Source organism: Archocentrus centrarchus, unplaced genomic scaffold (assembly GCF_007364275.1).
Source record: "Archocentrus centrarchus isolate MPI-CPG fArcCen1 unplaced genomic scaffold, fArcCen1 scaffold_55_ctg1, whole genome shotgun sequence".
NCBI classification, from domain to species: Eukaryota; Metazoa; Chordata; class Actinopteri; order Cichliformes; family Cichlidae; genus Archocentrus; species Archocentrus centrarchus.
The window spans coordinates 1,427,084-1,448,412 of NW_022060277.1; the positions used below are offsets into that span (position 1 = coordinate 1,427,084).

General features: G+C 45.2%; 1 protein-coding gene across 1 annotated transcript; it reads left to right on the forward strand.

Moving 5' to 3' along the window:
- The first annotated feature begins 13,889 nt into the window (after nucleotides 1-13,889).
- Nucleotides 13,890-19,253, forward strand: LOC115777532 (zinc finger protein ZIC 4-like). The gene is made up of 2 exons (XM_030725460.1): nucleotides 13,890-14,609; nucleotides 16,972-19,253. The coding sequence occupies exons 1-2, from the start codon at nucleotides 14,087-14,089 to the stop codon at nucleotides 17,601-17,603; spliced, it is 1,155 nt and encodes a 384-aa protein (XP_030581320.1). The 5' UTR covers nucleotides 13,890-14,086; the 3' UTR covers nucleotides 17,604-19,253.
- Nucleotides 19,254-21,329: the final 2,076 nt, after the last annotated feature.

Consider the following 21,329-nt stretch of genomic DNA (forward strand, 5'->3'; position numbering starts at 1 on the left):
ATGCTTATTGGCAATAAATCTTATACCATTGTTTATTTCCCCATAAATGGAGCCACATTTGTAAGAAAAATGCATTTGTGGGTTGAGCAGCAGAGATGAATATGTTGGTTGCACCCATGAAAAACTTGACAAATCTCAAACAGCTGATTCTGCCATTGACTCGTGTTTGGTGTCATTTATGGGATTGGATGATTGAAGTTTGAAGAAGTAAAACTTACTGGCAGTTTATCAATTTATTCATTTAACAGCAGAACCATACACAGTACCTCCTTCTCCTCACGCTGGTCACACACTGCTGTGGGATGGCATCCCATTCTTCAAACAGCATTTGTCTCAATTCAATGTGGCTGTCTTAAATTAATTTAATTTAAATTGTATTCTGCCCAGGGCAGCACAGTGGTGTGGTGGTTAGCACTGTTGCCTCACAGCAAGAAGGTCCTAGGTTTGAATCCACCTTAGCTGGGGTCTTTCTGTGTGGATTTTGCATGTGTGGGTTTTCTCTGGGTCCATAGTCCAAACACATGCAGTTAGTGGGGTTAGATTAACAGGTATGAATGGTGGTTGTCTGTCACCCTGTGACAGACTGGTGGCCTGTACAGGGTGTACCTTGTACCTATGTCAGCTGGGAATGGCTCCAGCCCACTTGCCACCCTGAAAAGGATAGGTGGAAGATGGTATTCTGAATATCCTGGGTCTGGGTAACATGGGCATCATGAACAGCTGGGGCCAATGTGTCTGGCTGCAGCCCAGCATCAGTCTCTGCTTCTCAGCACACATCTCCTCATGCCTGCCTTTGCTTAGCCAGCCCAGAGACTTTAGTTTCTTTGTGTTTGTACCTGCACCTTGTGCTGGGAAGCCCAGTCTAACACAGCAGATCCCAAGCAGCCCCAGTCAGTGAAGACTGTGTGCCCTGCTGAGTAGCCCCAGTCATCACCACTGGGCCTGAGTGTAAGGGTCCTGCAGTGCTTGACCCTGAATCTGAGAGATCTGAGCCAGAATCCAAAGGTCTCATGCTGCCTGAGTCAAAGCCCAAGTCTCCCACGTTACCTGAGCTCATGGGTCTCCACCTTCAGTGCTGGCCACCTGTCAAGCCTCTGGAGGGGTTCCACTTCCTCTGTCGTAGCTGGCCTCCTGAAGGTCTCATCCCATCGCCTCCACCAACACTGGCCACCAGGTGGTCTACATCATTGGCCTCCCAGTTAAGATAAGATAAGATAGTGTTTATTTGTCACATGCGCAGTTATACACAGTACAATGTACAGTGAAATGTATTTTGTACCTACAACCATATATACACACACACATATAAATAAGAAGAATAAAAATAAGTAATTCACACTATACACTATACACGCTTTACATGGAATTATAGATTATTATAATAATAACTTACATTGTGCAATAATAGTCCAGTTAGGGCTCAGAGTTGAGCAGACCGATGGCTTGTGGGTAAAAACTCTTCTTCAACCTTTGAGTCTTAGCCCTCAGGCAGCGGTAACGCCGGCCTGATGGGAGCAGGGAGAAGAGAGAGTGTCCGGGGTGGCTGGGCTGTTTTAGGATCTTCATGGCCCTCAGCCTGCACTGCTTGGTGTAAATGTCCTGCAGGTTGGGGAGGGTGGTTCTGATGGTCCGTTCAGCTGAACGAACCACCCTTTTTAGGGCCATGAAGTCCTGCTTGGTGCAGTTTCCCATCCAGGTGGTGATGCTCCCACGCATGATGCTCTCGATGGTGCAGGTGTAAAAGTTCCTGAGCACCTTGAGTGGGAGCTTGAAGTCTCTCAGCCGCCTGAGGAGGTAGAGACGCTGTCTGGCCTTCTTCACAGTGATGTTTATGTGATGAGTCCAGGACAGGTCCTGTGAGATGGTCACTCCCAGGTATTTGAAAGTGTCCACTCTTTCCACCTCAGCACCACTGATGACAAGTGGATGGTAGTCCCTCTGCTGCTTCCTGCTGAAGTCCACGATCAGTTCCTTTGTTTTGCTGACGTTGAGCAGACGTTTGGCCCATCCCCAGGACTCTCTTCCCTGTTTTGGGGACTTTACTGCTCCTTATTTTTGTTTTGGTTCCTCATCACCATCTGTCTTCCCTGAGGCATTCTTGGAGCAGTTCATCTTAGTGGGCCATCTCCCTGATGTATTAGCAGATGTTCCATGTTTCATCCAGCACACTAATTCTCACCCTCCCTCTTTCTGTTGCTCATAGAGCCTCAGGGTGCTGGACTTTGTATGGAAGCCTCTGTGCACTGTGAGGAGTTTTCATGTCTTGACATCTGTGACATCTATCTCCTCCTGTGACCATCTTATTATCCCAGCATGGTACCGTGATAGGATGATACCTGTGCAACAAGTCCAGTCCTGAAATTTCCTCACCGCTAAATATTCCACAGTCAGCTGTTGGTGGCATTACAACAAAGTGGAAGCGATTGGGAATGATGGCAACTCAGCCATGAAGTGGCAGGCCACGTAAAATCACAGAGTGGGGTCAGTGGATGCTGAGGGTCATAGTGCACAGAGGTCACCAACTTTCTGCAGAGTCAATCACTACAGACCTCCAACCTTCATGTGACCTTCAGATCAGCTCAAGAACAGTGAGAGCTTCATGGATGGGTTTCCATGGCAGCTGCATCCAAGCCTTCCATCACCAAGCTCAATGCAGAGTGTTGATGCAGTGGTGTAAAGCACGCCGCCACTGGACTCTAGAGCAGTGGAGACGTGTTCTCTGGAGGGATGAATTACACTTCTCCATCTGCCAATCTGAGGGAGGAGTCTGGGTTTGGCAGTTGTCAAGAGAACAGTACCTGTCTGCCTGCATTGTGTCAAGTGTAAAGTTTGGTGGGGAGGGGGTTTCAGGAGTTGGGCTCGGCCCCTTAGTTCCACTGAAAGGAACTCTTAATGCTTCAGCATACCAAGACATTTGGGACAATTTGATGCTTCCAACATGACTGCACATTAGTGCACAAAGCAGCTCCATAAAGACATGGATGAGCCAGTTTGGTGTGGAAGAACTTGACTGGCCTGCACAGAGTCCTGAGCTCAGCCTGATAGAACACCTTTGGGATGGATTAGAGCGGAGACTGTGAGCCAGGCCTTCTCTCCAACATCAGTGTCTGACCTTTTTTTCTTTCTTTTTTTTTTTTTAACCTTTATTTTACCAGGTAAAATGCTTGAGAACCAGTTCTCATTTACAAACATGACCTCACAGATGTGCTTCTGGACGAATGGTCAGAAATTCCCATAAACACTCCTAAACCTGTGGAAAGACTTCCCAGAAGAGTTGAAGCTGTTATAGCTGCAAAGGGTGGGCCCACATCATATTAAACCCTCTGGATTAACAATGGATGTTACTCAGGTTCATGTGTGTCTGAAGGCAGATGTGTGAATACTTGTGGCTGACCTTTGTACATCTTTTTCATGGTTCCTGCTGACCTGTGAGATACCCAGGTGCTTGTAGCTGAGCTGTCCTGTGTGTCTGCTATTATGCCTTCTGGCAACTCCACCCTTTCAGTCTGGATCACGCTCCCTCCCTTTTTTCTTTGAATGTTATAAGTTTTCTTTTCTCCACGACTGGCTCAAGGACCAACAAACAGAACAAGCAAGAGTGGTCACAGACTGGATGTCTGTGACACTGCTCCCTGCTAACAGTAGACAGCTACAGTATGTGCAAAGCTGTGCAGAGGCTCTGTGTAAGACCAAAATACAACCGTCTTTGAACCATGTTTGTTTTCTGGTACACTGGTTTGTCTGTTTGCACAGGTATGAGAGTCTACAGAGAGGGGTTTTCAACCTACGGAAAACGTGCTCACACACAGCCCCCAAATCCAGACAGCACATAACACAGCTGTGCATGGGTCAAATGCTGGATACGGGGAAGAGAAAGACATGCTTCTCACATGTCGGTGTTTACAGGGAAAAAACAAAGACCAAGGATATAGTATGAAAAGCACAGACAGAGGCTGCAATGGACACTTTTCATTGTTTTAAGTACTTGGTTTCACTTGAGCTCTTTGTATGTTATAACTTTGCTCTTCACTGCAGCTGACTGATGGACCACCAACAGACAACAATAGATTATTCCTTTAGTAAATGAAATCATCATTTAAAATGGCACGTTGTATTTAGTCAGGTTATCTTTGTCTAAAATTAAAGTTTGTTGGGTGCCAGGGTGACTCAGGGCATGAGCAGGCAACCATGAATGCCGCTTGGCAATGCAGCCAGCGCTGGATTGAGTCCCTGACTCTCCTCCCCACTTTCCTGTCTCTCTTCACTGTACATCTGTCAATAAAGCAGAAAAAGGCCAAAAATTTAAATTTAAATTTGTTTAATCTGAACCATGTAAGTGTGATTAATATGCAATAAAAGACGAGCTCAAGAAGGGGTAAATACTTTGTGAGCACTGTATTTGCAGTAGTGTTTATGGTATCATGATTGTGCACATAGATGTTATGTGCAGTCAATTCAGTTCAGTTCAATTTTATTTATATAGCTCCAAATCAAACAGTCGCCTCAAGGCGCTTTGTATTGTAGGTAAAGACCCTACATTAATACAGAGAAAACCCAACAGTCAAAACGACCCCCTATGAGCAGCACTTGGTGACAGTGGGAAGGAAAAACTCCCTTTAACAGGAAGAAACCTCCATCAGAACCAGGCTCAGGGAGGGGGGGTCATCTGCTGAGGGGGGGCTGAGGGGAGAGAGACAAAATGCATTAAATGCAGAGTGGAGTATAAACAAAGTAAATAAGGTGAATGAAAAGAAACAGTGCATTATGTGAACCCCCCAGCAGACTAGGCCTATAGCAGCATAACTAAGGGATGGTTCAGGGTCACCTGATCCAGCCCTAACTATAAGCTTGATCATAAAGGAAAGTTTTAAGCCTAATCTTAAAAATAGAGAGGGTGTCTGTCTCCTGACTCCAAGCTGGAAGCTGGTTCCACAGAAGAGGGGCCTGAAAGCTGAAGGCTCTGCCTCCCATTCTACTCTTAAGTATCCTAGGAACCACAAGTAAGCCAGCAGTCTGAGAGAGAAGTGCTCTGTTGGGGTGATATGGTACTATGAGGTCTTTGAGATAAGATGGGGCCTGATTATTCAAGACCTTGTATGTGAGGAGAAGGATTTTAAATTCTATTCTAGATTTAACAGGGAGCGAATGAAGAGAAGCCAATATGGGAGAAATCTGCTCTCTCTTTCTAGTCCCTGTCAGTACTCTAGCTGCAGCATTTTGGATCAGCTGAAGGCTTTTCAGGGAGCTTTTAGGACAGCCTGATAATAATGAATTACAATAGTCCAGCCTAGAAGGAATAAATGCATGAATTAGCTTTTCAGCATCAATCTGAGAAAGGATAAGACAGCTGGGTCAGTGATGGCTTTTTAAGTAGAGGTTTAATTACAGCCACCTTGAAGGTCTGTGGTACATAGCCAACTAATAAAGACTGATTGATCATTTTTAAGATTGAAGCATCAATAATTGGAAAGACTTCTTTGAACAGTCTAGTAGGAATGGGATCTAACAAACATGTTGCTGGTTTGGAGGAAGTAACTATTGAAGTTAACTCTGAAAGATCAACTGGAGCAAAAGAGTCTAAACAAATACCAGCAGTGCTGAAAGCAGCCGAACATGAAGAATAATCTTTGAGATGGTTATGAATAATTTTTTCTCTAATGTCTAAAATTTTATTTGTTAAGAAATCCATGAAGTCACTACTAGTTAACGTGAAAGGAATACTCGGCTCTACAGAGCTCTGACTCTTTGTCAGCCTGGCTACAGTGCTGAAAACAAACCTGGGGTTGTTCTTATTTTCTTCAATTAATGATGAATAGTAAGATGTCCTAGCTTTACGGAGGGCTTTTTTATAGAGCAACAAACTCTTTTTCCAGGCTAAATGAGCATCTTCTAATTTAGTGAGACGCCATTCCCTCTCCAGCTTTCGGGTTATCTGCTTTAAGCTGTGCGTTTGTGAATTATACCACGGAGTCAGGCACTTCTGATTTGAAGCTTTCCTTTTCAGAGGAGCCACAGTATCCAAAGTTATACGCAGTGAGGATGTAAAACTATTGACGAGATAATCGACCTCACTGGGAGCAGAGTTTAGGTAGCTGCTCTGCACTGTGTTGGCACTGAAGAGCATAACAATGAAGGAATTAGATCCTTAAACTTAGTTACAGCACTTTCAGAAAGACTTCTACTGTAATAAAACTTATTCCCCACTGCTGTGTAATCCATTAAAGTAAATGTAAATGTTACTAAGAAATGATCAGACAGGAGGGGGCTTTCAGGGAATACTGTTAAGTCTTCAGTTTCTATGCCATATGTCAGGACAAGATCCAGAGTATGATTAAAGTGGTGGGTGGGCTCCTTTACATTTTGAGAGAAGCCAGTTGAAACAAGGTAATTCATTATTTAGACTTCAAAGTAGTTGACATTGTCTCTGAAATACAGCGGTGTCTCCGTCTACTTAAGTACCAAAACTCACTATATATACAGGTTTCAAATATATGCAGCATTTCCCTTCACAGCGCACAGGGACTGTTTTTATACATTTTGTTTTGCTGCAAACAAAACAATATAAAATAATGTAAACAAAATAATGTAAAATTTACACTGCAGATAGTTTTTATCTTTTAATAAATACATAATAAACTGCTGCAGTGTCAGCATTCCTAATGTGTTTATATTATTTCCAGAAGGTTTTAATGGTTTGCACAGGTGTACTAACAGGTGATTGGGGGGGGGGGGGGGGGGGGGGGGGGGGGGGGGCTTACTGCCACTCTGTACCACAGCAAACACAGCATCTCACATTCTCTCTCACACACACTGTAAGTGCAGAAAGCACACAGCAATAATCAATAATACTGATAGGTTCATCAGCACCATGGACAGCAGATGCAGTCAGAGGTCGGGGGACTGGACACATTTATCTAAGCTTGTGCTATAAACTGACAGCATCTTCATCTCCTAGGCAACCACAAGCCCAAAACAGAGGCAGCCTTGCTACAGTAACAAAGAGACCAAAGAGAGAAGCCCATTAACCCTCACTGACTGTGTCAGCGTGCCAAACAAGCATACTCACGTATAGAAGTCCTCATTTCCACACACATTCTGTGTGATATATATATATATATATATATATATATATATATATATATATATATGACTGACTGACTGAGGACCTCTCATGCCTATGTGGCATATTGGGCGGCAAAAGATCGCCACAGGGCTCGGTCTTGTGCCCGTGTTTCGGCTTCTTCCAATGGAATATCCGATGTTCTAAGGTCTTGGTAAAATGACCTTCGCCAGGTATTGCGGGGGCGTCCTCGGGGTCTTTTGGCACCCGGGGGCTGCCAGCGCACCGCTATCTTCGGGATCCTTGAGTCATCCATGCAAAGGACATGGCCGGCCAGTCGGAGTCTTCGACGTGCGACGATGTTGTGGAGTTTGACCGAGTCGCTCCTTTGCAGGACCTCTTCGTTGCGGATGTGTTCAGTGTAGTGGATCTTCAGAATCCGGCGAAGGCACCGTTGTTGGAAGACGTCCAGCTTGGTGTTGATGCTGGCCGAAGACTTCCAGGTCTCGCTGGCGTAGATGGCAGTTGGGATGACTACTGAATTCAGCAAGCGGAGCTTGATCTTGAGGGAGATGATCGGGGAGGACCAGATCTTGTTCATCCTCCAAAATACCACGGCTGCCTTCCTGATGCGGCACTTGACGTCCACCTCCGCATCACCATCATGGGAAATCACACTACCGAGGTAGGTGAACTTCTCCACTTCTTCCAGCCTCTGCATCCCAACATAAATCCCCCGTCGTGGATCCGTGGAGCTGACGAACATGACCTTCGACTTCTCAGCATTGATCCTCAGGCCAACTTTGCCGCCTTCTCTTCCCAGGTCGGTACTTGCGTGCTGTAACTTCATCTCGTTTTCCTCGATCAGGGCGATATCATCGGCAAAATTCAGGTCACCGAGGCGATCATGATCGGACCAACGGATGCCGGCTTCAATGCGGGCACTGGCTCGCCTCATGACGTAGTCGAGGACAACGAGGAAGAGCAGCGGCGACAGGACACAGCCCTGTCTAACGCCCGTGGTGATCTCGAAGAAGTTGGTGTGGCTGCTTCCGGTCTTAACGCAACAGCTCGATCGCAAGTACAGGTCCTTAAAGATCTTGATGAAGTTGACCGGGACACCATACAAGCACAGGATCTGCCAAAGAGAGTCGCGGTGGATGCTGTCGAATGCTTTCTTGAAGTCGACAAAGTTGATGGCAAGTTGTTGCCGGTACTCGACGCACTGCTCAATGATGTTTCTTAAGGCGAAGATCTGCTCCGTGCATGATCGGCCACTTCGGAACCCGGCTTGTTCCTCTCGCAGCCGTTGGTCAAGGGCATTCTTCAATCGTCGAAGAAGGACGATGCAGAATGCCTTGCCAGGCACAGAGAGCAGGGTGATGCCTCTCCAGTTGGTACACTCAGAGATATTGCCCTTCTTTGGTATCTTGACTATGGCGCCTTTCCGCCAGTCCTCCGGCACCACGCCGCTTCGCCAGCACTTATTGAACAGGATCGTCAGCTCTTCCTCCAAGGCTTGGCCCCCGTGTTTCAGAAGCTCCGATGGTACTTCATCCAGGCCGGCCGCCTTGTTGTTCTTAAGGCTCTTGATTTTGATCGTCACTTCCTCAATGGTGATTTCACCATTGTTGACTCCGAGCTCATCTTGGGTGTCCACCGCTTCGAAGTTATACGTCGTGGCGGGCTCTGGCTGGTTGAGGGTCTCCTGGAAGTGCTCGACCCACCTTCTGTTTTGCTCTTCTTGGGCAATTAAGAGTTTTCCATTCTTGTCCTTGACCGGGATGTTTGCATTGGACCTCGCTCCAGTGAGCTCGTTCACAATGCGGTACAAGGTCTTGGAGTCATTTCGATCGGCTGCTGCCTTTGCTTCGGATCTTTTCCTTTCCAGCCATTCTTTCTTGTCCTTCCGGCAGCTTTTCTTCACTAGCCGATCCAACTCGGCGTATCTTCGGCTCTCTTCTTCTCTGGCTTGTTCAGTTTTGGCCTGGTCTCGTTTGAGCTTGGTGATTTTTCTCTCGTCGATCAGCTCCCATGATCTTGTTTGGATCCACCGCTCGCTTTTCTTTCCTCGGCGTCTGCCGATGATGTTTTGGGCAGACTCCGTGATGGCATCCCTGAAGTCATTCCAGAGGTCCTCCACATCCTCCGTTTCTCCAAGGAGGGCAAAACGATTTTGCAGTTCCAAAGTGAAGGCGTTGACGGTGGTTGGATCTTTGAGCTTCTCGAGTGCGAACGGTCTCTTTGGTGTGGGCTGCCTTTGGTTTCGAAGCTTGAGCTTGACTTCCGCTCTGACTAAATAATGGTCAGATCCAATGTCCGCTTTTCGGTAGGCCCTCGAGTCCCGTAAAGCTGACCTCCACTTTTTGCTGATGCAAACAAAATCGATTTCGTTGAATGTCCGCCCGTCGGGTGATCGCCACGTCTTCTTATGGATCTCGCGGTGCTGGAAGTACGTATTCCCAACACACACACATATATATGTGTGTATATATATATATATATATATATATATATATATATATATATATATATATATATATATATATATATATATATATATATATATATATATATATATATATATATCACATAATATTTTTTTTTTTTTTTGTTAGATGTTAGATTCAACTCATTGTCATTGTGCACACAAGGCACACAACAAAATGATTGTTCCAGATCACTCATCCAGAGACGAGAATCTGCAGTCATGCAGCCAGAGAGCGGCACTACCATTTTACCATATAATTGGTAACAATGTTTCAGTCCCTTACAAAAACACAAACCACTCCCCATCAGAACTTCATCTTTTAGGCTGGCGGTATACTCAGCCCGCTCTCTTCTTCCTTTGTTGTCATCACTTTTTTACTGAGAACTTACGGACGCTTGTTTTGGCAACTGACATTTTTTTCCATCCATAAGTCAAAAATGTGGGTTATTATCTCAAACTGTCAAGTTAAGTTGAAATTTTGAGTTAAAATTAGAAAACTACATCTGAAATCTGGAACTTTCACATGGATTCATAATAAGAACATTAGTGCCATTACGACTGCTGTGCACATCTACATTAGTCTACATTTTTATTATATTTCATCAGGTCATCCAAATGAGCAGACTGTATTTACAGAGGGACAGTGTGTGCTTCACTGCTATGGCACACCACATCTGGCATATATAGCTGCATTTCATGTAGCACACTGCTGAAATGAAAAACATATACCTAAGTTATTGATACTTATCAGCAATTTATCAATAAATGGAGATCACTGATAAATGAATGATTAAAACTGACCTACAAGTGTTTCTGACAAACTTTCTTCTTTTTTTGAATTCTTCAGCAACTGCTGAGGAATCTACTTGAATATTTCCTCAGCTGTCTTCTATGAACCTTTCCCTTACCTGGAAGTTTTGGGATGGTTTAATCCTGACAAGGAGCCAAACCTCAGTGTTTTACGTTCTCTGTGCATCAATTCCAGAGAGAGACAGAGCAATGACCACTCACCAAGATCAGCCAGAAATCACTCCTTTTGTACAGCTGTGGTTGAGCAGAGCAGGATATGGGAACACATTCAGGTGGGGGATGAATGGAGACGTGTGGCAGACACAGGCAACACCCCTGAGCTGTGCTGCAGAACTGAGAAATCCAACTGTACCAAATCTAAATCCAAATTGATTTATAAAGCACATTTAAAAAAACAACAGAGTTGACCAAAGTGTTGTACATAAGGAAAATAAGATAAAATAAACACACCAAACACACACACACACACACACACACACACACACACACACACATATATCTAAGAAATCACAAGATTATAAAACAATACAACAGCTCAGAGAGATAGCTCTCACTCCGATTTGAAGGCTAAAGAATAAAAATAAGTTTTAAGACGCACTTTGACCTAACATAGGGGGCAACTCGTTCCACAGTTTAGGGGCTATGAAAACTTGGTCCCCCCTGCTCTTAAGCCTAGTTTTAGGAACACTGAGAAGTAGCTGGTCTGCAGATCTCAGCGACCTACAGGGAACATAAGGTGTTAGGAGTTCGGTGAGGTATGATGGGTCCGGCCCATTTAGAGATTTAAAAACAAACAAAAAGATCTTAAAATCAATCCTAAATCCACAGGGAGCCAGTGAAGGGAGGCCAGCACAGGGGAGATGTGCTCAGTTTCAGGAGTTCTAGTAAGAAGGCGAGCAGCTGTATTCTGGACCAGTTGAAGGTGTGAGAGAGAGCACTGGTTTATACCAACGTACAGGGCATTACAGAAGTCAAGTCTAGTAGAAATAAAAGCATGAATAACTCTTTCAAATTTATTAAAAGATAAGAAGGGCTTGACCTTAGAAAGGAGCCTCAGTTGGTAAAAGCCTGATCTCAGCACAGAGTTTATCTGTTTCTCCAGCTTTAGATCACAGTCTGTTTTCACACCAAGCTTATTTACCACAGGCCTCACATAAGGATCAAGTGGTCCCAGGTCCAATTTTGCAGTACTGCTCGAACTACTGGGTCTAAGGATCATGACCTCAGTCTTGCTTTCGTGAAACAAAAGCAAGACTGAGCTGCTATTGTTTCCAGAAACAATAGCACCTTACAGTAAGAGCGTTTGCCTTCTTTGGAAAATGCTGGGTCATGTAAGCTCTGTCTGTCAGACAGAGGATGAGTAAATGACCACCATGTGTCTGCACCTTATACTTAGTTTTGCTCAATGGTGCTTTACACTTTGTTAAACAATGGTGATTTTATTATGTCATGCTGTAAAACAAACCGATTGCCCTCACATGAGGACGCTTTTAAAAAATATTTCGATTTTCAAAGATCCAATTAATCCCAAATAGCTGAGGGAAACTAGTGAGCATGTAAAATGCCACCACTAGATGTCAGTAGATTCAAGATTGCAGTCAACTGAGTTCTGTTTTCTGACCCCTCCCAATTCAAGTGCATAATCTTAGCTATGGTGGCTGCAATGGGACAAACTCTGGCTGCCATTCGAGGAGGCTGTCAGACCTTTAGAGAGTCGATGAGTCCGCCTCAGTCTGATGGCAGAGATACTGAGGTGAGTTGTTGAGGATATCTTTTACTTTTCTGTCGGCAAGCGCTGCTGTTAGCCGCTGTTAGCCACTGTTAGGCACTGTTAGCCATCATCGGTTTCTTTGAAGTGGATGTAACATTGTTGGACTGGAACACGGTGAATAAACTCTCATACGATGTGAGAATGTAATGAACCTGTTAATCAGAGGGAAAGTGGGATTTCTAGGACACTCGAGCCTAACAGCAGAATGATGTCACTGTCTGCTGTCTGGAGATGTGAGGGTCACATCTAATCTGCTGACAATAAGTAACTGCGATAATATAAGCAATAAATAAGCATGTTTATGCATGTTTTCATCTGTTAGAGCCCTGACTTCAGTTTGGGAGATGAGGCTTGAGGTGAGCAGGAAGAGGATCACATTTTATTCAGATTCAGTTACGTGTCTCTCTCTTTCCTTCACGGTTTCACTACTTTGGTGGAGGGACCTCATCTCAGATGAAAAATGATCTACACATCTTTCATATCTTGAGTCTGAAGGTCCAGACACAAATTAACATTTGCCTCCACAGCCTGGGAACACTCGCGTGTTCGCCTGTTCCTCCTTTGTGGAGGTCACATATATAAACCGCAATTAGGTGGAACAGGGATGTCCATCTGGACCACTGTATTCAAGATGGCTGGGCAACATGGCGGCTGCCTCTGCTGTGTATTTTTAATGGATTAATTATAAATTTGTGAGAATGCATCAATTTGTATAAGACACTAATCAATGTATTATTGTACATATTCTTTTCTGTATGAAATAAACAAAAAAAAAATAAATGGCTGCCTGAAGCTTTAAAGCCTGTAGGCTGCAGCCATTGGTCTAACAGTGTATAAATGTAACAGGTTCTCACAGTTTGAGCTGCTTCAAGCTGTATTAGCTTAGTAAAAACAGCAGCTAGCTGGCACTGCTGGGATGTAATATTTTCACAAGCTAACATGAGGCTAAAAAAGTGGCACTACATCATCAACTGTACAGCTGTTTTCTGCAGTCATGCTAGTGTTAGCCATGTTAGTGTGTTACCTTCAACAGGCGCACACTGGGAGGGTCACTGTAGGGTCCCTTCACATTCTTCATATATTTGTGTGGGATGTTTTAAGAGAGTGAATACCTAAATGTACCTGCACAATCACTTCTTAATAAAGTCTCCTTAGCACCAGCCTGTGTCTCTCTAACCAATCAGAGAGCTCCTTCTGTTGTCACAGAAATGCTAAATGGGATGCTAATCCCATTTCCTAATCCACAGGAAAAGAAATGGCATGAAAAGAGAACTGCAATCACCATTTTAAATGTATGAAAAAATTGTATTCCTAATTTAATTTTTGAATCCATTTATTTATTGCTCTTTTCAATTTGCATTTTTAAAAGATTTTGAAAAATATTTTTTTAATTCTGAATTTGATTTTTTAATGAGGTTTTTATTGAGAATGTTTTAATGTTTTTCCCTTTTCCATTTGAAGCATTTATTAATACAATAAGAATTAATTTAGAAATGTTTATTTATAATTCCTTTCTTTATTGTCCATTAAATGATCAAATAATGAATTCCTGTATTAATGTCCACAGACATAAATGAGTAAATGCATATTTTATTGCACAGTTCACTTTTAAACCTCCTGGTCTGTTGGCTGAAAACAGAAGGAGTGAAGGCTGGAGTGAGGGAGGAAAGGAGACAAGGATGCCACTGGGGGGAAACGGCTCGCGTCCCGCTGTATTCCTTCCACTCCTCCATCTCCATTCACAGTAAATAGAAGCATGGAGGCTCTGACTCTCGGGAGCTAACAGCGAGCAGCGGGGGGTAAAGACACTGCCGCATGCGCTCTCGCTTTGCCTAAAACACACAGGAAGGAAGCCTGATAGCGGTGAACCTTTCGCCAGTTGGATTTAACTCATTTTAAGTGAAAGAAAGGTGTGCTGGTGGCGACCGGAGCGGGACAGCCCGCCGTGCTGAGCATGAAGCGGACGGCTGTGGTGGCCAGGCACAATGGCCTCGTCTCTCCTTTGGGGAACAACAACTCTGGAGCTTCTAGCATCGTCTCACCACCGCAGCCGAGAGCTACCAGTATCCCCGCTTCTGCCGACACTGATGCGGGCGGTGGGATGGACGGCCTGCTGGATTTCTCCAAAGGCCCCACCGTTAAAACGGAGCTAGTGTGCAAATGGATTGACCGAACTTCTTCAAGACAGAGGCTTGGGCGGACGGCGACATCCGTCTGCGATCAAACTTTCAGCTCTATGCACGAGCTGGTGGACCACGTCACCACCGAGCACGTAGCCGCGGGGCTGGAAGCCCTCAGCCATGTCTGCATGTGGGACGAGTGTATGCGCGGCGGGAAGGCGTTCAAAGCCAAATACAAACTCATCAACCACATTCGCGTGCACACCGGGGAGAAGCCTTTTTCGTGCGCATTTCCCAACTGCGGCAAGATGTTCGCACGCTCCGAGAACCTCAAGATCCACACGCGCACGCACACTGGTAAGGTTTCATGATTGTGTGACTACAAGCAGCAGCGAGACTCTAAGGTGGCTCAATCCGTGCCATCCGTCAGGCTTCCTGTCAGAGAGCCTAATAGAGACTGCTCTCCGTCTGCTGGGAGTCCCCTCCATGTTTATTTGGGCTCAGTTCAGTCTAGCTTTTCACTTCACTGCTCCCTTGTTTCCTAGAGGAACCACGATTTAAACTCCAGCGCGGTGACAGGCATCAGCGCAGCTGGCGCTCAAAATGCCAACGATCAGATTAACAGAGGAGAAGTTAGTGTGGTGGTGACGAAGTGCTTTGCTAAAGCTGTATAGATGCGTTATTAATCATCAGTAAGCACTGTGCTGGGCTCCAGGCTGGTTTAACTTCTTCTCCAGGAAAGGCAGCATCTGATGGTTTAAAATCAAGCCAATGAAAGAATAAAGACAACAGATAAACAAATAAAGCTTTCTCATTATTTTAAGAAAAATACTCCAGTGTAATAAGTGTGATTGTGTATTGACATCATAAGCAGGCTCTCTCACAGTCCCAGGACATGCATGATGTGATTTAAAGCTGGCTCTGTGTGATAGAGGCATTTAACCTGTACAGAATAAATCACCTGGTACTCACATGGTACTCTGAGCACCTAAGGTGCTTTTTTCTACAAGCCTAACTCACCAAATCTCTCACACACATTCATACAGCCCTTTATTCTAGCCTAAGTGCCTTTGTTTACACTCACACACACGAGACAACTCAGGGTTCAGATTCAGGCCCAAGGATGCTTGGACATGCAGGCTGGAGGGGCTGGGGATCGAGCCAGCGACCTTCTGATTGCACTCCTGAGCCACAGTGCCCCAGCTGTGTGAGTGTAACAGCCCTGTATGAAGGCACAGAAATGCTGGTGCATTGTAAACACTGAAGCGTTTGCACCCCTGCAGATTTTTAATTAAAGAGGTTTGACCGCATCTCTGAAAGAGCCCATGTAGCAGAACAGCCCTGGCTTTATTACCACGACACTGAGCTTGATCCTCGGTGGTGCCGTTCTCTCTCCCTACATGCACCTTTCTGATACTGCCATACATGTAACTTGGAGTCACCACTAAATAGACTTCTTTCTAGAGGGGCCCGAGTGTTTTGAGGGTCTGTGTTTTTTTGGCAGTCAGTGCCTTTTGCCCCTTCTGTCCTCTTTAAAGTGAAAGGGCATGGTGTCATGGTTCAGCTGGGACTGTAGGCTCTTATGCATAGACTGCATATAAAAGATGGATAAAGATTCCTGGTGTGAAAGTGAAGCCTGTGCAGAGGTGCCGTTCAGATCCGCCGTGCTGGTGAAAAAGCTGGAATGGTGATGCAGAAAAGCTCAAAGGCTTAAAAAGGCGCTTTGTAAATGAGTGGGTTACATCTGTCACTGCATTCATCTGTGATGCAGTCTGTGCATTTATGTCCATTTTTCAATACATAACTGTTATTCCAGTCAGCCACAGTTCTGCATATTTAAAAACAGCTCAGGGGACACCTCTTTAAAAGCAGGCAGAGGCTACGATTTAACGTGCTGTTTCCTCTTCTGCTGAAAATCATCCACTTATGATCATTATTTACTGTTGGGTAAATCATGCATTGTTGTGTGTATCTATGATTTGGTGCTCCCGCTCTGGCCTGCTTCACTCCGTGCTGGGAGGAGGAAGTGCACCGGCAGCCCCGTGTTTCTGTCTCCGTCCTGTCTGAGAGCTGCACCTACACAGCTGCACGCAGTGTGCGTTACGCTGCGTGGACACTGTGCTACAGCAATCGAGTGCAGTTTTGGGCCTCACTGTACTTGATTAAAACAGCAACAATGTGGCAAATGTTTTTGTTTTAATTCTCTTCTATTTATTACATTTGGAAACACTGTAGCAACTACATTTACAGGGTTACTGCTCCTTTAGGCTTTTGTCCTGGAGTAGGAATTAAGCAGCATCCGCAAGGATTGGCGTGGAATTACAAAAAGGAGCAATGACCTTCCTTGTTTAAGATCCTAATCTCACCATCACCGAATCACCCATGGACCATTGCCCCCCCCCAGGTTTGATTTTAACCTCTGTGTTAGCAGGTGATGTTTGACAGCCACTGCTAATGTGGAGGTGACATCAAGCAGCATCTTGTTGTTACTTTGTAATCAAAACCATGATGGTTTTTTCTACTTTGGTATGAATTTGAATTATTCATAAATGTGATTCCATTAAATATTTACTCTTATTTCAGTTCTAAACGAATGTGCTTTTCACTCCTCTGTGGGCCTCATGGTTAACATAGACACAAGTGGTGCTGAGTTCTTGTAGATTTGGTGGCATGTCCCTTCTCACCTGTGGTAACTGTGAGTGTGATGTTTGTTTTACAGGTGAGAAGCCGTTCCAGTGTGAGTTCTGTGAGCGACGCTTCGCCAATAGCAGTGACCGAAAGAAGCACTCGCAGGTCCACACAGCCTCGAAGCCCTATGACTGCAAGGCAGTAGGCTGCACCAAGTCTTACACCCACCCCAGCTCCCTGCGCAAACACATGAAGGTTCATATCAAGTCATCACCTACCTCTGAAACCCAGGACTTGTACAACTCCATCCCTCTTCAACTCCAGCAACCTCATCAGGCTGTCCTTGAGCCCCTTGACCTTAAAATGAACCACCTTTCTACATCACTAACTGACAAAAGCACTCATTTTCCTCTCCTGTCCAGTCATGAATTGGATATCAGTTCAGCCAGCGACGGGGACCATAAGCTGCTGCTGCGGAGTTCATCTCCAGCGGCCGTGCCTCTGGATCTCTCTCTTTCAGGCCTGAAGAGTCAGCTGACCCAGCAGCAGCAGGCTGGCAGGACCCCACGGAGGAGCCAGCGCTCAGTCAACCCAGCCTTACCTCAGTTATCTAACATTAAGGAGTGGTATGTCTGTACCAGGACTACAGCACCACACTTTCCTCTGCTTCATCCAGACCACATCAAATCAGAACCTAGTGATGACGAGGAGTACGTCACGTAAAGTGGAGGGTGACGTTTGACTTGAAGAACAGATCTCATGTTGTTGGATCGGGCCAGGACGAGCAGCTGCACGGTTCCACATCAGAGGCCCTCGGTGAAGGGCGAAGGGATTGTCTCATAAAAAATGCGTGGACCAAAAGAAACGGCTCACATGTGTCAGGAAGGACATGACGAGGAATTTTTGATTATGAAGCAAGTTATCAGTTATGGCTAGCTAACCTGAACTAAGATGAGGAGTTAACTTTGTACAAGTGGACCATTGAAATACTGCTAACTGCTCTGCTTGGTGTTAAAGAGATTTGTGTACATGATGACCTCTCTGGAGACACAGATTAATGACCAATTTTAAAGTTGATGGAAAGAGGTTATTGTGATGTCACAGTGCCGCTGCTCACACAGTGATGCAGCAGGACTGTAACAGCAGGTACACGGGGAGCACTTCATGTTTCTGTATGCTTTCAACAGACTGTTAGTAGCATTTTGAGCCGTTTGTGCTGTCAGACGGAGGGCTTCAGTAACACACAGGTGGTGTTTGTGTGAGCCTCATCCACACAGCAGCAGCCAGTTACACTGCAGGTTGAAGAGTGGGTCAGAGCCTTCTGTGTGCTGAAGCTCCCAGACATCTTCAGTGGGCTTCTCAGTGACTTCATGTTTGGTTACGTTTCACTGTTCAGTCAGCACCTGAAGGCTGAAACCTCCCACATCACACACTCTGTGTATCAATAAATTAAGAAATGAAGTGTGTAAGGTTTTTGTAACAGCGTCTCTCTGAAAGTGCCCTTAAAGTCTGTTAATAATCAGCACCGAGGCTTTCCACCTGCTGCAGGTGGAGCTGTCCACCAGCCATAACAATAGTAGTGCTGACTAATAGGTTGTAATTTAATTGTCACTGTAATGTGAACACCTGCCATAAACAAAAGGACATGAAATTAGGAATAATCAGCTTATTTACACCCTCCGAGCACTCACACTCACCCTCTGAAAACGTAAGCAGTCCGATGGAGACTTGATCTTTGATCGTGGGGAGACTTCAGTGCTAAGCCTGAGCGTATGTCATGTCTTTGTGTCTTGAATTGTCTGATATCGTGAGACGCCCCCCTGTGCACACTGATCCAATGAAACACAGTTCTTGTTACTGAAAGTGTGATCCAGCCCTTTGGCAGTAAAACTGCTTGTTTGAAAAGTTAAAACAAAGCGATGTTCTCAGTCACTGCCAGTGTGTCACAGCCCCACAGCTCTGTCAGCCTCATATCAGTTAAAAGAAGCTGTGATGAAAGCTGTCTGTATGCTGACTAACAGCTCCTTCAGCCTCCAGTACTTCTGAAATTTGACAGACTCTTGTAAACTTGGCTACAGGCAGCAGCTCCATGCTAACAGGCAGCAGAGGGTGTGCAGGTCACCACAGTCAGACTGGGGTTTCAGTCACCTTCCCCACCATTCTGCATGTTGTATTCTTGGGCAAGGTACTGAACCCCAACTTCCAGATAAATGCTTCCTGACACTGTCCACGTACACGCTGCCACTTCTTTAGGTGCACCTGCCCAACTGTGTGTTAATGCCACGCCAGCTAAGACCCGCAGGCTCAGCTAAACTGGACCGTAGAAGATTGGAAAACGATGCCTGGTCTGATGAGTCTTTGCTTCTGTGGGATAGCAGGGTCAGAACTGGATGTAAACCAACCGTGCCTGTATCAACAGGTCTGCTGCTGCTGGTGGCATAAGGCTGTGTAAGATATTTCCTTGGCACACTGTGGGCTCCACAGCTGGCTTGACTATTGTTGCTGACCATGTCCATCCCTCTATGACCACAGTGTGACGATGGGTACATGACAATAACCTGTTACTAGTGAGCTGTAATTAAAAAGTGTGAGTGTGTATGCTGACTAAGCTGAGTGGGCCTCTAACTGACTCGTGGCCATCAGTCTGTTCTGCATCGTCTCTGCTGTGTCTTGAACACTCTGAGGCCCTCAGAAGTACCCGTGGCATTAGCATTTTCACTAAGCATGCTTAGTCAGCATATCGCTGTTCTTGATAAGGATTATGGACAACACTTCACACATAAACCCAAGTTTAATAAAATCCCTGCAGTAAGAACTGACAGTCTCAATTTACCAATTAAACGGTGTTAAGGGAGCGACCCACGAGCAAGCAGAGAGGGTGCACAGGCAGAGGTTCAGAGCCCAGTTAAATGGGACTCTCTGAAGTTTCTGCTGGTCGTGTGTATGCTTACGCTAACTTCTGTACTGCAAGCTGGACTTTCACTGCTTTCCATCACACAGGGGACACAGCTGCCACCTCATAAATGTCCCAGTGTAGAAGTTTACATGGTTTTTCATATGTGGTACAAAACAAACACGTGTCATCAGTCCATCTTCTTATCCAGTTTGTGGCTGTGGAGGAGCCGGAGCCATTCGCTGAGAGGCAAGCTAATTAAAATTAATCTCTCAAGCACATCTGGGGCCTTCGGGACTCAGACAGAACCCACAGTGATAAGAAGAAAGGAGGGCCCCAGCCATCTGAGGCTCAAACCCAGGACCTCCATGCTGTGAGGCAGCAGCACTAACCGCTGTGAATCCAACTGTAAAGGCCTGTTCTTCCATGTGACAGTGTCTCAATTCAGTGTTCTGTGGACAAAGTTACTTTATGAATATTATTTTGACCCCACACACATAAACATTACAAACAAATTCTCTTAAGTTTTATTTAAATCACAGCAAACAGTCACCTAAAGACACTTTATATTATAAGGTAAAGACCCTCCAATAATACAGAGAAAACCCAACAGTCCAAACGACCCCCTCTGAGCAGCACTTGGTGACAGTGGGAAGGAAAAACTCCCTTTTACAGGATTTATGTTCATATGTGATTGTGCTGAAATCCAGCCTGTACTGATTACTGGGGGGTTGTAGAGCAGCTCACCTACTAATGACAAGGTTGGTGGTTTGATCCCCGCCTGCTCCAGTCTGCATGCCAAAAAGTCCTTGGCCAGGACACTGACGCCCAAGTTGTTCATCGGGGTGTGAATGTTAGAAAGCACTTAGAAAAGTGCCTGAATAACTGTGGGTGGATGAGGCATGATGTATAAACCAGTCTTAGCATTAAAGACAAATAAACACTCCCCTTTGTGTTTACACAAATGCTGATTAGCATTAATGTGTGTGTGTGTGTGTGTGTGTGTGTGTGTGTGTGTGTGTGTGTGTGTGTGTGTGTGTGTGTGTGTGTGTGTGTGTGTGTGTGTGTAAAGCAGTGAACAGATTGAGAGAATCTGTTTGGCTGATAGGACCTCTGAGGAAAAGATGGGACGTTGTGTAAAATGTAAATAAAACAGTGCAGTCATCATAAACCCATATTTTATTCAGAGCACAGAAAACATATCAGATGTTTAAAATATTTTACTATTTCATCAGAATTATGAGCTCTGTGTGAATTTGATGGCAGCAGTTGTTACAGAGGTTCCTGCAAACATCTGCTGGACTTCCTGCCCTGTTTGTGTCTGATAGAGGATTCCAGCTGCTCAGCAGTCCTGCAGCTTCTTGGTTGTATTTTTGGGTTCCTGATGCTCTCAGGTGGTCAAAGGTCTGGCCTACAGGCAGGACAGTTGAGCACCCGGACTCTGCTAACCCGGACCGTGCTGCTGGAACAGATGCAGGATGAGGTTTAGCATCGTCCTGCTGAAATATCCCAGGTCTTCCCTGGAGAAGATGTCTGTGGATGGGAGCACATGCTGC

Coding starts and splice junctions, on each gene's coding strand:
- LOC115777532 (XM_030725460.1), top strand. CDS start 14,087: ATGAAGCGGACGGCTGTGGTGGCCAGGCACAATGGCCTCGTCTCTCCT. Junction 14,610..16,971: donor CCACACGCGCACGCACACTG/GTAAGGTTTCAT, acceptor TTTGTTTTACAG/GTGAGAAGCCGTTCCAGTGT.